This window comes from Falco rusticolus, chromosome 3 (genome assembly GCF_015220075.1).
Source record: "Falco rusticolus isolate bFalRus1 chromosome 3, bFalRus1.pri, whole genome shotgun sequence".
NCBI classification, from domain to species: domain Eukaryota; kingdom Metazoa; phylum Chordata; class Aves; order Falconiformes; family Falconidae; genus Falco; species Falco rusticolus.
The window spans coordinates 117,526,212-117,542,474 of NC_051189.1; the positions used below are offsets into that span (position 1 = coordinate 117,526,212).

Genomic DNA, 16,263 nt, shown 5'->3' on the forward strand with positions numbered 1-16,263 from the left:
AAGATGAATTTAGGGCACAGGATTAATGCAGGGGAGAGGGCACAGGACAATGAAATGGAGACCTCTCAGAATCTATACCTGGCCTCAGTATCCAGTACTTACACAAGACTTCAAGCAACAATCTGCACCTCCTACCAAAGGGACCACAACCCTTTTTAGTAACTGAGCTAAAGCCATGTACCACAAAAGAAGTGAAAAGAGAATGTTCCTGTTTCAGAGAAGACTAAGGCACAGGCTGCCCAGTGAGGCTGAGGTTACGCAGCAGGTTAAGAGCCAGAAATCAAACCCAGGAATCCAGAGTCATTTCTTAATCTAACCAATAACCACCACTGCCTCTCTGCCCATAGTCTGCTTTGAAGGAGAACTCTGGAAACAGTGACACTGGCTTGGTTCATAGTACAAAGGCATTTTTTTCCTCTTCCATGCTGATGTTTGAGGTCAGTCACTGAAACTGCTCCGCTTGAGAAGTTGTTACACCTTCTAGAACAGGGGACTGCAAGGCCTGTCCTTGCCACCCGCTCCACTGTAATGCTTTCTATAACAGAAATCGTGTCAAGCTCTTTTTGTAAAGAGTTAAATTACTTCAGATCTCAGATGAGCAGTAAAGCAATAACTGCTTTGCATATTGATTTTTTTTTTTCTTAGCATGAAAAATTAAGAGTGCTTGCAGGGATCAATGGATTAAAGGCTTCCAAAATTCAGAGCTCTGCAGATTAAGGATTCCCTAAAAATAGACTAATGACCTATGGGACTGTTACACTGTGCTGTGTTCAGCATCCAAGGGATAATAGGTCACTGGAAGATTACTTTACGAGCTATGTCACTGGCCTCCGAGTAGTGCAGCTGAAGAATGTGCTCTAGATCTGGCTCCCTGCCTGTCAAGAACAGGGTTTTTGAACACAACACAAATGGGAAACTTTTTCTCCATTAAAATAGCCTGAATTTAAACTATTGTACCTTGCTCCCCCTTTCTTGACAGCACATAAAGAAAAGTTCAGTAACATTACTGTTCCCGTAACTCTGTATGAATACAGGCTTCATGTTGCTTTATATCAATGTTTACTGCAGTGGTAACTAGACAAATTAATAAGCATGGATGCAGAGGCTACTGATCCATCTGTCTCCCCTGATAAGACTTCCCACCCCACTTCTCCTTGTCACTTCCAAGTGACAAACATGTTAAAGATTTAGTATGTTGAGGCACAGGGGAAAGACCACATAGATCTCCATGTCTCACCCACCAAATAAACGTAATTTGGTGATGCCCCTGCAGTGTGTTTTAGGATTCTTGGAAGAAATGATGCAAGGTCCCCACTGTCCGGCACAACTCCACCTGCCCTGCTGAGCCACAGCAGGCTTACATAGCAGGAAGCTTTCCAAGCATCAACCACGACACAGACAGAAGCGCAGAGGGGGATGTATTTTTCTGATCAAGTCTGGAGCACACAAGCAGTGGTCAACCTCAGCCTCCTCAAGCACCAACCCTGGAAAACTCTGTGAGGCTAGAACAGTACAGACAGGTGCCAGTGTCTTCTACTCTGGCTGGTTTAGGCTACTTGAAGCATTTGACTTTAGGACTTTAAACTACAGCCACAAAAGCACTTTACCTCACGCTACTGAGATGGCAAAGAACTCTGACTCTATGAATCACAACTAATACCCAAAGTTAGTGACACAAAAGTGCTATGACACTGTCCTTCCTCCTGCACCATCCCCCAGGTGCAGGAGGAAGTGGAAAGTCATAGCACTTCTATAACCTTGCATGAAACTGGATAATCTTGTATGGCCAAAGAAAGCAAGCGGAGAAGATGAAGGACATCTTTTGTTATAATTCAGTTATCCCAAACACCACAGTAGATGTAACAGCTTTTGTACTCCTGATCGTTAAAGGTATCTACATACAATGATTTTCTCACCCAGAATGGATTAGACACTTGTTTAAGATCAAGGACAGTGGCCGTATTCAAGTACCTTTTGGGTGGAATCTCTTGCTACAAGAATTTAAACCTAAAAAGGGAACTCACAGCACCACTTTGAGATATTGGGAAACAAGAAGCAAAAGTGTTATTTACAGCTTATTTTGAAGCCAGCTCAGCAAAGGCAGTTTGAAGACGAGACTCCAGAAAGGTAGCATCAGCTGCAACAGAATGCACTCAAGATCTGCGACCAAACTGGGGGACCAGTTCTCCCTGTGGGTGTCTGAACCCACAGCTGTGCAGAACGTGGGGAAGCTCTTCACTCAAGCGAGGCCCAACTGCAATGTGTAAATGAAACTCCGCATATTCAACAGAGAGAAGTTGACATCAGCACCTTTAAAATCATCACCACCCTTGTCACACTTCATCAACACACAGCACTTCCTTCGAGAGCAAGCAGACGGGCAGCCTGTCTGCCCGAGGCAACAACTGACCTCATTACACACCGAAGTGCTTGGACTGACAGTCACCCTGGCACAACAGCGCGCACAGGCAGGGACAAGCACCTGGCACTAGCCTGATGGGCCTGAATTAGGACAGGGTGGGGGGTTACACATAAAAGGTGTGTGTATGTACACACACACTCCAGACTTTGAGAAACAAGGAAAAAATGGAAGAATTACACTGTCGCTGTCAATTTCATGAGGATCTTACCCATTCAGACTCAGTTCAGCCTAAAAAATTCACTTTCTATTAAAGATTAAGCATATCCTGTGCAAAAGGGAAATGTGCTGCTTCCCACATCCCCAAAACCCCTCCTCCTTGACCAGTGCTGATCCATCTCTTCTCAGATGCCAGTCCTGGCTCACACATAACACTCAAATTAAGGCTCGATACAGAACTCGGTGAAATTCAGCAGCAGCTTTCTAGTACTTAGAACCAGGGCACAAACAGAATCGTAGAATTGTTTAGGATGGAAAAGACCTGTAAGATCATCAAGTCCAACCACTAACCTAGTACTGCCAAGTCCACCACAACAAAAGTGTTCCCAGTGAAGGTATTCCTTGTTGAAAAATATCACTAGATAACAAGTATTATATCTATTCACACTAAATGTAAAACCAGAATCCCCATAAGCACCTCCTAGGTATGTCAGAGCCACGACACAACACTACCATGCTGAGAGCATTCTGCTTCTCTTTTAATCTACTGCTAAATCAAGACTCAGAGATTTGAATTATACTTTGGCCAGATTCTGTTTCCAGAACTCTGTTAATGGCCACATAGGACTTGTTTGAAATTAGCCAATGTTGTTTCTGAATTGCTGTACATTGATTGCTTAAAACTCAGTTAACTTCAGGAACAATAGAAGCAAACAGGCAACTCTCACTCAATACGCCAGCCCAGAATTCTAAGTGTGTTTTTTCCACAGAACCATACTGACTTTCACCTAAGCAGGTCCCATGGTCTTTGGTGGGCATCACACATTCAGACAACTCCAAGTGCCACGGCAGAAAGCAGAGCTCCTCAGTCTACACTTGCATTTCATCTCTAGAAAGATGAAAGATTTTCTGCCAGGAAAATTCACCCAGCCTAGTCACAAAACACTTCCTTCCCAAAACTCCTGCAGGAACACACTACAGGCCAGACAAATCATTGTGATGAGAAGCTGCACATTGCTATTCGCAGGCTTCCAGATGGAGACCTCCACAGAATCTGGTGCAGCACCTGCAGTAAGTGAACACAGCCCTGCACCAAATGAGAAAAGGCAGCTGTGAGTACAAGCAGAGTTATAACTCCTGCTTATTTACTGCCTGTTCGCTCCCTTCCAGTTCCATGTGCTGGACCCTATGCAACCACATACAGCAGTCTCACATGGGAACTTGTAGGCTGCGTTGGACCAGCAGACCAGTAAATCTGGTCACTGGCAGCACCAATGCCAACAGCTTCAGAGCAAAGCACGAGAAACCTGTCAGCAGCAACATCCCTGAGAATGAGCTCCCTCCCAAGCCCCAGCTGCCTACTCAGCCTAGCACAACACAAATCACAAGACATCTGCACAGTGGGTATGCTTAGTCACTTCTTAATATTGTTTTTGTCTTTTTTTTTTTCTTCCCTAGTATACCAGTACAAAAAAAATGCTGCTCTTCCCATGAACTCAGGAGTTCCTTGTCCTGGCAATGCAGCTCACAGCTTTGCTGAACAGCAGGGGAATGGAACAGACAAGAACAGTTTCTATTAATAAATTCAGGTTCACAGACTTGTTCAGGCAGTTAATCCCTCCTGATATCAGATTAATGATTAAAGACTTGACTCTATAGACTTTTTAAATCTGTCACATGTAACCAATTATGTCAACAGAGTCTTCTTACATAACCCCACATGATCACGCTAATTTCTAGGCAGCTGTAATTCCTCCTCAGTTTAACAAATTTTGCTGCTTCAGTGACACAAACAAGACCAGAACAAAAAAACTCTACAATGGAAAAAGCATCCACATCAGGATAACTATGTCACGCATAATTATGCTTATTTCTGCGCATGCATCAGCCTTCATGGTTTTAACTCCCCCAAGCAGCCCTCAAGCACAACAGCACTGTCCGGAACACCCTCTAAGAGTGACACAGTATTTGCAGCTCCAGCTGTAGACTTCTAAGGTATTACTAAAAACAGGGAACACCACACAAGAAACACAATTCTATAAGGAAACACACAATCCAAACACATAGTGCTGAGAACCCTTTGGTAGGACCAGGAATACAAGTATTTCTTTCCAGGTTCTAAATTAGCTCATTAAGGTCAAACAGCTCATTAGCATAATCAAATCTGTCACTCAGTAAGTGTTCAGAAAGGCCTGGTGAAACAATAGAAATGCTGCAGCAGCCTAGAGAACACATCCACGTAACAAAGAAACAAACCAAAACAACCCCCTTTTCAAATCTTGCTACCATTAAAGCATAGCAACCTCCCAGCAAACAGAAAGCTGCTGGCAGCTGCCACATGGGTTGATATATACTGAGGTCACCACTGCCTCAAACCTGTAATTCACTGCAACTTGAACAAAGAGGGACTAAAAGGGCACATAAACTTTCTTAACTAGATCTGGTAAATGCTACATGCATGCATGGAAAAAATACCACCTCCTGGTGAAGATGTGGCCTCAAAACACTCACAGGAACTTAACAAGTCTCTCAAAAGTCAGAATCTGAACTCTAAAAGAAAAAACACACGCAATCCATTAGGTGAAAATTTCCATACAAGCCACTAACTTGGTTATTTACTTGAGCGGGAGGTTGGTTACTCAAGTTTGAACAGGAAATAAGAAACCAAACATAACAGTTGCCTGTAGGCAAATACGGATTATTGACATACTGCGTCTGGGGAGACTGTTAAACATTTGAGTGCTAAAACCAACATTCCTGCCTTCCCAACGTGCTTTGTGTATTCCTTAGATGAAATTGTTTTCCACATTATCACTTATTCCTTCCGAAAAAAAAGATTCTCAGCTCAGAGAAAGCCTTTTTATGAGATACAGGCAAGTGTCTGAAAGCTAGCACCGCATGCGACAGTGCACAGCAGTAGCTGTCGGACAGACACCCTGCTGTTGACCACTTGGTTACTCAAAATAGCAGCTGGTTATCGGAGCAATTCAGTAGTGTAAGAAAGGACCCCCTCATACCCCACATCCCTCCCACCCTTCTGACACCTCATTTAGTAACTATTAAGGGTGGGGGATTGTTTTTTAAACCAGCTACAATGTCTAGCAGCAAATAATTTCACTTCCCTCTCAGAATATTTTAAACAAGTGAGAAGGAAAAATATCATTAAAAAAATATAGACACAGTCCCAGAGAGAACAGAAGAATCACCTGCTGAGGAGCACAAGGCATACAGGCAAGCACACAGGTAGAACAGCTGCAGACTTCTCAGCTCCCTTGCAGGTTTTCCCAGGTAGTATCGTGACAGAAATCGGGCGCTAATGCTGAACTTGGCTTCCAACCTCTTCTCCATGGCCTTTGTGGGCAGCAGCAGGGTTCTAGAAATGTATAAGATATGAAACACAAAACATCCACTGGCAATCGCTACGTTCTTGCACATATCCAGTTGACACTATGAAGAACATGGCACATTTGTGGAGGAAAAGGAACATCTTATCTGCCTGCTGTGACTTAGACCACTGCTGCTAAGTAACTATCAATACGTTACTAAAATGAAATCTGTAGTATCAACGTTTCCAGTGCTGAAGCGCAGCAGGTCACCACAACAGCCATTCCCATCACCCCTGCGATTTTGTCCTCCAGACCCCACCACTTTCAGCGGCAAAATATCTACTATAACAGACTACCGTATTCCAAAGACACATTTGGGAAATTTGTTTCAGCTATCCCGCAGGGAATGGCCACCCAGCCACAAGCATAACGAAGGCACAGATAAACCCCACACATCTGCCTGGCGATGTCATCGCTTGCAAGTTGGTGCTGGCTGGTACCAGCCAGAAACAAAGAGAAACAAGCACACAGCAATGCTGGTCAAAGAACTGTTTCACCCCGTATTTCGCTCTGCAGGGCAGAGATCACAAAAGCAGTGATGCTCCATCTCAGCCCTTCTAAGGCCAAAGGCTTTTACAGCCTCATATGTTAGCGAAATACAGTTTAGCTCTAGGTGATGTGATATGAAAACATTAATTACTCCACCAGTAGTAAAGATTACTTGTTTTTATAAAGAGTAATGAAGCACCATTAGGCACAAGGAGTTAAATCTACCCTTTCTGAAGAATCAGAAGGGAATATAGTTACAGACCCGACTACCAGGGCGCTGCTTGAACACCTACCCTCTGTTAAATCCCGAGGGAATTTCCCGCGGCCGCCCGTGCAGCACCCCACGGGGCGGACACAGGAGGAAAAGCTTCCCGAAGGGAGATGCCAAAGGGCGGCTGCTCAGCCAACAGGTCCTTAAGGAAACTTCCCCCACCCCTGGGCCGGGTACCCCCGCCGCCACCGGGGCTGCCCACGGGGGCCAGGGCGGCTCGGCCCACGCCGCCGCCGTGACTCGGGGCCGGGCCGCAGTCGCCGGCCGGGCGGGCTCACCCCGCAGCGGGCCCGGCCGGCGGGACGCGCCCAGGCCGGAGGCCCCGCAGCCCCTCAGGGCCCCGGGGGCGGGACAGGGCCCCGGGCGGGAGGAGGAGGGAGCGTCCCGGGCCGCCGGCGGGTACGTACCAGGGGTGCATGGCGAGGCGAGCTCGGCGGCTCCTCGGCGGCCTCAGGCGGGCGGCGGGGCCAGGCCGGGCCTCCAGCGCGGCGGGCCCCGGGGCAGCGCAGCCTCCTGCCCCGCGGCCATGGCGGCGGCGCCTCGGCAGCGGCGGGCACCCGCTCACCCCTCACCCGGAAGCTGAACGGCCGCCTCCCGGAACCGGGGCTCTGCGGGCGCTGCCTGGTCGGAGCCGGGGCTCCGGAGCCGGCTGTCCCGCCTCACGTCAGCCCAGCGGGGGGCGGGGCGGGGCCGCCCTCCCGCAGCCCGCGGGCGAAGGAAGCCGCGCAGCCACAGGTCATTTGCCTACAGGCCGCGCGGAGGCGGGGCTTCGGGGGCTGCCCAACAAGGCGGCAGGCGATTGGTCGGCGGCGCGGCAGCGGTGCCTGGATTGGCTGCGAGGCTGCACGAGCGGTACCTTGATGAGGTAAAAGGGACGGGAGACCGCGGCTGGTGGTGGTGGGTTTGCTGCTTGCTCTTCGGCCTCTCCTGCCTGACCATGGCCTCGGACTGCGGAGACAGAAGTGCGACGCTGAAGAGGTGCCTCGGTGTGCTCAGAGACGCGAGGAACGACAGCGAGCAGTTCGCAGCCCTGCTGCTGGTAGGGAACCACCGCCGGCCCACGCCGTGGCCGCCATCGCCTCAGGAACGGGCCGGGGAGGGCGAACCCCGCCGCTGGCAACGCGGGTGCCCGAGCGGCGCTTGCCGCTGTGCTGGCGGGCCTTGGGGGCTTCAGGGCCTTGGAGGCCTCGAGACAGGGGGCTTTGGGCCTCGGGGGTTTTGGGGCAGGGGGCTTCGCGCCTTGGGGTGCCCATCAGCAAAGTGGAGTGTGCCTGGCCTTGGTTTGGGTGTGCAGAGGGTTAGGCAGCATCACCACACTCTTGAAACACTCAGGTAAACCTCTGGATTAGCACTCAGGCCAAATGCCCAGCTCAGTTTGTACTCCTCTGTACTAATCTTGTTTTGGCTTCCTATTTACCTGTTCAGTCCTGTTCAATTTAGCAAAGCCTCTTGCTCTGCGCTCACCCCTTGTTTGCCTTCCAGGTGACCAAAGCGGTCAGAGCTGGAGAAGTAGATGCTAAGACCCGTCGCCAGATCTTTGATGCAATTGGATTCACATTTCCAAATCGGCTGCTCATCTCGGGGCACCCCCCGGCAGGCTGCCCCGAGCACACCTTCCGAGCACTGGGCCTCACTCTCTTGGCATGTTTCTGCACTGATCCAGAGTTAGCTGGTCACTCCCAGATCCTGAACAAAATCCCAACCTTCAATGACATCCTGGTGTCCCCCTGCAATCCGGACAGCACATCCATGATCGATGATGTATACCAGTGCCTGAGTGCTGTCATGGCCACTACCAGAGGCCCCAGGGAGCTGGTGAGCAAAGGGACAGTGCCTGTCCTGTGCCAGGCCTACATGAATTGCAGTTATGGCTCTGACCGTGCTTTGGCACTGCTCTTGGGGCTGTTGGCCGTAGCAGAGGCAAAGTGCTGGCAGAGAGACGCTCCACACCTCCTGACCGTGCTGAGCAAGCTGTCTGATGATTTTCTCAAGGCTGAAGACTTGACCAAATTTGAGTTGTGTGAGGTTCTGCCTCACTTCATCCCCCTGTCGCCACCGCTCACACAGGACTCGCAGGGCTCTGAGTGCCTCCATAGACTTTACAAAGGGTTGGCTAACATCTTGGGCAGTAAACTCAGCCAGTCACAGCGGGACCCTGCTCTGAAGCTTGCTGCCTGCCTTGTGCAGGCCTGTGGGTCAGAGTGGATCCCAGAAGGGAGTGCTGGAAGCAAGTTCCTGGCCTTGCTAGTGAACTTGGCTTGTGTGGAGGTTCGCCTGACCCTAGAGGAGCCAGAGCCCTTGGAGGTGGAGGGGAAGAAAGAGGTGGTAACAGCCTGCTATGTCCTTATTGAGATGGGGATCCAGGAGTGCTTGAGAGAAGAGAAACCGCTGCTAGAAGAGGTGCAGAAAATGCAACTCATGAGGATCATGGAGGAGGCATTTGGAGCTGTAATATTCTATTTGAGACAGGTAATGCAGGGCTTTCAAGTAAAGAGCATGTTTTCATGGGTTTCTCTGGGAGGCTTTGATAGCTCTTCACCAGGACGCTTAATGGGGACTCAGCAGCTCATGGCTGTAGCTGTGTAGAGCAAAATGTGCGTCTTTGCCCACTGTGGTTTTCGTACCTGTAGTAGCTTGATAGGAAAACAGCCCTAATGTGTCATTTTCTATCTGCTTCCTTCTTCATGCAGGTTAAACAGGAGAAGCTACAAGATCCTTTAATATTAGCTTCTGTTCGAATCCTTGGAGCGTGGATGGCAGAAGAGACATCATCCCTCAAGCAGGAAATCTGTGAGCTCTTGCCTTTCCTTGTTCATTATGCCAAGAAGCTTTTCAAAGAGGGCAGCCCAGCTGCGAGTCTCCCCCAGCCAGAGCTGGTCAGCACCAAGGGCTCTGGCTTACCCCAGGATGCTCTGAGGTGTGTATTTTAAGCGTAGACTTGATGCATTTTAGCACAAAGCTGCTCAAATCTTTTTCTGTTTTCCATTCTCCTTGAAGTGCCAGTTCCATGGCGCTTTTTTTCCCTCCTGTTGGATGTAAATGCAGGGCTTAGCCCCATTCTACCTCATGTTTCCCATTTCCTTCCCTTTCCAGGTTTCTGCTGCCTGGCTTTTGCCATTTAACAGCAGAAGACAGGCCCCGAGACATCCTCATCTCGGAAGGGGCGCCAGCCCTGCTGTGTGAGTACTTCCTCCATCAGTGGGCAATGCTGACCTCTGAGTCTGGGTCCCTGACTCCACTGACAAGCACTGAAATGAGTCTGCAGACTGCATGTGGGATTTTCCTTAACTTGGTTGTGACTGCACCAGACCTCATCAGGTAATCGAGCTGCAGGGGCTTGCTTTGAGATTGTCAGTGGGAGGAAAGAGGGTGCATTGTGAAATGAGCTTGCAGTATCTTTTAAAACACTGTGCTGAAAAAGGGTTATCCCTTTTTCAACATCAATTACATTACTTTTTTTGGTGCTGCATTTAACCTTAACATTTTCAGGTGCTCCTGACTCTGCTCAGGGAATATGTCTCAGGGTTTGCTTTCTCTCTAGGCGAGACAAAACCTTTGCCTCTTTGATGGACACATTGCTAAAGTCCCTTCCACTTCTGCTGCCCCAGAAAGATCAACTGGTTCTAGCAGCGAATATTGCCACTCTGGGCCTGATGATGGCCAGAATCATTTCAAATTCAGCAGGTAAGAAGAGTTCCCATTGGCAAAGATGCACATTGCTCTGTGTGAGCAGGGTCCAGGGTCTGGGTGGTTGGGATGGAGAAAGCTGCTATGAGGGAAACAGGTCCAGTTTCTGTCATTGAAAAAGTGCTGAAATCAAAAACCTGGAGGGGCAAGGAATATGCCAAAAATTCAGCAGGCAGGTGCACTGGAATTAAGAGATTTTTAGGGCAGGAGGATGTTATTCTGATCTCCCCGAAAGCCCTGCTGCAGACAGACCCACCAAAGGATCCTTCCTTTGGCCGAGTAAGCTCTGTATCAAGTCATTAATCTCCTTTTTCTTCCAGTTCTTCAGGGGACGCAGTCTGCCAAGGAGTTTTTCGGAGCTGCCATTTGCTTCCTATCACAGGCCCATACCACCCAAGCAGACCCCGGTAGCAACGGCTTGGCCGCAGCCGTGTCACCTGCCTACACGGGCGCCTGGGCTGACATCTGTGAGCTCTGGTTCCTGGGGATGCAGGCCTTGGCCGGCTGCGTGCCACTCTTCCCCTGGCTGCCGCAAGCCATCCTCCAGGCGCGGTGGCTGGAAGGCCTCTCTGAGTTACTGACCCGCGTTGCTCCAGCCTCGGTGGATTTTGAACTCATCACCGCTTTCCAGGGTGTGTTGGTAGAGCTGGCCAGAGCCAGCAAGCCATGCAGGGATGTCATCCTGTCACACTACGGCAGAGAGTGGGCCAACCTTTACGGTATGGCAGCTTTGGAACAGTGTCTGTCCGAGGAGTGAACAGCCAAAGCCACCCTGGTGTGGGAAATGAAGCCAAGCACCTGTACAAGAACTGTTCAGTGTTTCTCATGCACCTTTTGGTGCCATTAAAAAACATTTAAATGACCAAACTTTATAACATGAGTGGTGCAGCAGAGTTCAGCAGTACTTGCACTGTGCACAACCTGATGTGCAGAGCTGTTGCTGCCTCAGAACATTTCAACATGCACCTGCTTGAGCTCTGTCAATATTTAAAACCAGCCTGTTTTCTTATTAAAGACAGTTTTTGTTGTGTTGTTTTTTAAATTCCTGCAGCGTTGGGATTTATTTCTGCCAGGGCCCTGAGAGGTTGCCTGCCTCTCCTGTTAACGTGCTTTCTCAATTTCATCACAGTAAGCCCTTCAGGATGTCACCTTATTTTGTCAGAGGCCTGCACCTGTTAGTGAAGTAACCCGTTACTACATGTAGAAGCCTATAAAGGGCAGGAACAGGAAGAACTTTACTATTTACTGATAGCAGTGAGAGTAACTCTCCGTACCGTGGCACAGATGAGATGTGAAGACATACAGAGGCTCTTTTGCTGTGCTGTGGGATGCACGCGCCAGGCTCACACCCACGCCTGGTACCATCTAGAAATCCTTCGCAGCGCGGTCTGCTGTTGCCTGTGTTGTAAAGCACCTGCACGAGGCACGGCCGTGGTGATTTGTGTTGGCTCAGCTCCCTCTTGCTGCAGAGATGAGATGTACAGTGGGACTTTTCCACTTGCAAGGTGAGGGGTTCAACCTGCCTTGAAGCTCCCTGGAGCCTTCGGGGATGGACTGTGAAAGCAGAAATGAGTGAATTGCACCTCGCTGCCCCCCTGCGCGGACGAGTAGTTTGCTTTATGTAAGAGAAAGGCCACATGTACAATGCGAGTAAATCACTTGTTCTGCTTGCAGCCTGGGCTGCCGCCACTAAGGACCCTGTGAGCCTGAGTGTGAAACCTCCCCAAAAGAGCAGCCGGGACGGGGTGGTGGTGCGGAGTCAGGCTGAGGGAGGATGACTGCGGCTGGAGCCCAGCTCCTGCCTGGCAGCCGCGGGTCCGGGAAGGATTTTCCACCAGGTGTCAGTCGTGGAGCTCTGTGGGAGCAGCAGCCGCCTCCCCGGGGACTGCCTCTGCTGCCAGGCCGAGGCACTCATCCTGGCTGCCCTCAGAACCCTTGCTGGGGGGGCTGTGGAATCGTCCGATTGAAAGAAAAACCGAGTGAGGAGCTGTACCAGCAGGAGGGCTGAGTCGGGGTGTATTCCTGCTTTACACCACAGTTTTATCTTGCTGCTTTATGAAAGCAAACGCCTTACACAACTGGAGAGGAGGTGTCTGCTCTTGCTCAAGAAAAGTATCTTTCTGATCTTTCCAGCTCAGCCCTGAAAAGTTAATGCAAGTTGGGACAAAGGCAGGTGCTACCAGAAGAAAGCCGTGTGAGCCAAACATGCAAATGAGCCTCCTGGCCTTGGAAAAGAGCACAGCTCTGCTCGAGCGTGGGCTGGGAGAGTCTCCCCATCCTGCCAAGAACACCTCATCCCTACACCGCGGGGAAACATCAATGCCTTGGAAGAGTCAGAAACACATTTCAGGGTGTCAGAAAAAAAAACACTCAAGCCCTCAGATGCTTCACCTTCAACTATCCCTGGTCCTGTATGCTCTTCTGCCTCTGGTCAAAGGGTGTGGGCTTCCCATTAATGAAAGGTTATCATTAGCGCTAATGAGAGATAGGTGCCTGTATCAGCTCCTCTCTCCCCCAGCAGTGCACTGGGCTCGCTGCGGTTAGCCGTGCTGGTTTGGCCGTTGCTCAGCCCCGCAGGCAGCGGTAGGAGCTCCCCCAGCACCCGACCGGAGATTCAGCATGGGCCTGCAGGACCCCGTCCAAGACCAGAGCAGCCCTAGACCCGGAGGCCTTTGGCTGCTGGTCTTTAATTCCCAGGCAGGCTACCTGGGAGCAAACCAAGAGCCCAGGGAAGTCCTCCAGTTTTTCCTTCACCACATCCTGGGGCAGTGGGGTTTGGCCACCAACAGGTGCTTGCAGAGGAGCACCTGTCCCTCATTCTCACGCTCTTCAATGGAAAGTCACATTACCAAAGGTGTAGTAAGGACCCTCCATGCTTTGCCAGAGCTGGAGCCTCCCAGAGACCCTGATGGCTCATCATATGCTTGTTTCTTTGCATAACACCAAACACACTCCTCTTGGCTGCTCCTGAGCTGACAGAGGACAGGGTAAGACACTAGCCTTGCTCTGGAATGTTACCAGGCTGGGTACCAGGGGAGATGCATTGTGCAAATGCTGGGGCTCCTTGAGCAAAATCACTGCTCTCTTGTCCCAGGACACCACTTTCCAAACACGTTCTCGGACAGAGCACCCAGGTTTCTCTCCCTGAGACACAGGGCTCTGACAACAGGGAGCACAGCATGCTCAGGAGGGGATAGCACCAGGGCTGGTGGAGGCCTCCTGCTATGTGGACATCTCCCTTGGCTCTGCTTGTGCCAGTCTGCAGGCCCCGGCACACCCCGGGGCAGCTCAGCCCAGTGCAGGAGAGATGGTGCCCCAGCAGCCTGGCTAAGGCTTCAAAGTCCTCGGCCTTCCCAAGCTTTGCAAGCCCAGCCACATGTTCTGCTGCTGGCACTCAGCATCTGCAGGCATCAATCCTCTAGTGCCGGGAAGGTGAATGATGGCATCACGTAGCATCCCCGGTCTGCCGCAACGCTTTGAGATCCCAGCACAGAGTGGGACTGCAGTCAGCAGCACCCAGAGCAAACTGTGCTCCAGGAACAACATGATCATTCACCGTGGCTTGGACAAGATGGATAAGGCCCCAGAGGAGCAGATGCACATTCTGTTTTGCTTTGACAGCTTAAATGTCATAATGCCATTGCAAACCTGACCATGGCATACATTATCTTACAGTGTTTATTCAGACCACCCCAAAAGCACTGGCAATAAAATTAAATATTTCATGTGATGTTATTTGGCTGCTGCGCTGCAGGAACCAAGCGCAGCCCCCTCCCACAAACCTCTTGCCGCAAGATGTAGCAGGGGTGGTGAGGGTGGGAGGCCTGAGCACCAAGGGGGGGGCTGCCCTGTTCCCTGCACACCCCTCGATGGGGTCCACGTCCTCCCCAAAGCCCTGCCTGGCTCTCCAGCCCCACAGCAAGGAGCTTCCTTCCCCACCTGGCTTCCTGGGAAGGGGATGTGGGAAACGATAGGAGCAGCCCATGTTTCTCTGAGGTGTTTGTTGGTGGGAGCTGGGCTTCTGGAGAAGAACCAGTTCATCTTTGGCTGGCGCAGAGACCTGCGCTCACATACTTTCATTTCCATGCCCGTACTGCCCTGCTCAGCAGGTATTTTTGCTGCTGACCCCCAAAAGCAAAGGTTGCTGCCTCAAGCCCCTCACACGCTCCTGGAAGAGCCGGCACACACATTGATCTCCCTGGGAAGGAGCACTGGGACCTTTGTTACAAAACCAGTTTTTCAGAGATTTCTGGCTTGGGTGAAAACACAAGTGGTCCCTGGGGTGGAGACCTGTCCCAGACCAACAGCGAACGCCCCCCTGTAGCTGGGAGTGAGGGGGCAGATCTCGTGTTGGGGACCTTCATGTTTGGCATGTTTGGCAGAGCAAAAACATGTTTGGCAGAGCAAAACACCAGCACAGCTGGATGTGCACGTGGTCCTTAAACTGGGAGGCTGAAGAGTAGCAGAAAGCTGCCTCTGAGCACCCCGCGTCCGCGTGACCCCCAGCAAATGCTCTGGCCGTGCTGACCCAGTAACAGAACCAGGCAGCTGCTGGGACAGTGTGTGTGCAGTGCCCAGTGTGACAGGCCTTGGCACTACCTGGGACCTCGGGGGACAGCAAGCTAAAGCGAGTAATGGCTCATTATCACCACTGGTGCTTAGTGGCCACCTCCTGCCCATGAGACACTCATGGGTTTGCTTTGCTCTCACCGGGCAGATGAGAACACTCTTAGCAAAGCTGGACAGAGGGAACAGGGCAGGGGGGGATCCGGGCAGGTCTCAAGCATCTTGCAAGGACCGTTCAGGTGCTTGCAGGGCTCTGAGCGTGCTGCTGGCCAGGACCCCAGGGCTGGAAGGTGCTGCCTGTGCTCCCGGCGGAGGGTGCCAGGGTGGAGAAGCTGCGGGGAGCTGCCCCACGCCCGGAGGAGAGAAGCGGCCAGAGCTCACCTTCGGCAGGGACACGCACAGCCCCCAGCACCAGCCACAGCCGCTCGCTCTTGTCTGCTGCGAGATCCCTCGGCCCCTTCCTGGGCACCGGCTGGGCTGGGGGGGGTGAGCCCAGACTCGGGCTGCCTCGGCCCCCTGCCCCAGCCCACCACATTGCCACCAGCCCAGCTTGCCAGGCCTGTTCGGTAGCAGTGGGGCAGCTTTGCCTTTTGTTTTTCCTTCCCTTTGTCTGTCAGCGTTGCAGGTTTCCTCGGCTCTCTCATTTTTGGGTGGAAAAAACAGCTTCCCTCTGAGCTGCCTCCAGGGAGCATCATCCCACTCGCCCCACAGTCCCAGGCCCGCTCCTGGCCCTTCCCGCCTGGATTTTGCACAGTTTCACCTCTTTCAGATGAATAAAGACTTGACATTATACGGACTAGACGAGCAAGGGATGTTAAGAATGAACTGGAACATAACTGCAAAATACAGCATGTCCAATCCAATTTTTCCTAGCAAATGAAATGGATCTGGTGGAAAATAAATACAGAACTTTCAGGAGCAGCGTCCTTGAACAGCATGTGAGGGGGATGAAGAGATTTGAATAGATCAGCCCTTTACACCTCTGCACATCCCTCCTCCCTCCCTTAAATGCCATCTTTAATAGAAATAAATTAGAATAAATGATCAGCCCTTGCCTCCTAAAGACAGGTGGCAGGGTAATATTAAAAGAAATGAATAAAAATTCATTTAATGAGCATTGTTAATTAAACCTGGAAATCAAAGAGGTCTGAGTTGTGGGAATTCAGAGGAAAAATGAAAATGAAGGGAGCTGTAGCTCGGGGCAGGAAGAGTGGAATTAAATTAAATGCAATGTGGGATTGTGTTTGTTAATGTCGATCACACATTGCGGTGCGTTACAGTCGGGG

General features: G+C 50.9%; 2 protein-coding genes across 3 annotated transcripts in view; one reads left to right on the forward strand and one right to left on the reverse strand.

The window, feature by feature from the left end:
- Positions 1–7,296, reverse strand: part of KIAA0319L (KIAA0319 like) — a 34,253-nt gene extending 26,957 nt beyond the window's left edge. Inside the window, exons 1-2 of one of the 2 annotated variants that reach the window (XM_037379179.1) lie at positions 7,132–7,294; positions 5,785–5,951 (exon numbers count right to left, since the gene is read on the reverse strand). In XM_037379179.1, coding sequence (XP_037235076.1) covers positions 5,785–5,926 — 142 coding nt within the window. In that variant the 5' untranslated portion in view covers positions 5,927–5,951; positions 7,132–7,294. Of the gene's footprint in view, positions 1–5,784; positions 5,952–7,131 lie in introns of both variants that reach the window. The other variant, XM_037379180.1, reaches the window with a different exon arrangement.
- A 228-nt stretch (positions 7,297–7,524) lies between these two features.
- On the forward strand, positions 7,525–11,453 carry NCDN (neurochondrin). The gene is made up of 6 exons (XM_037379181.1): positions 7,525–7,763; positions 8,207–9,193; positions 9,415–9,641; positions 9,818–10,042; positions 10,266–10,408; positions 10,732–11,453. The coding sequence occupies exons 1-6, from the start codon at positions 7,662–7,664 to the stop codon at positions 11,166–11,168; spliced, it is 2,121 nt and encodes a 706-aa protein (XP_037235078.1). The 5' UTR covers positions 7,525–7,661; the 3' UTR covers positions 11,169–11,453.
- The last annotated feature ends 4,810 nt before the right edge of the window (positions 11,454–16,263 follow it).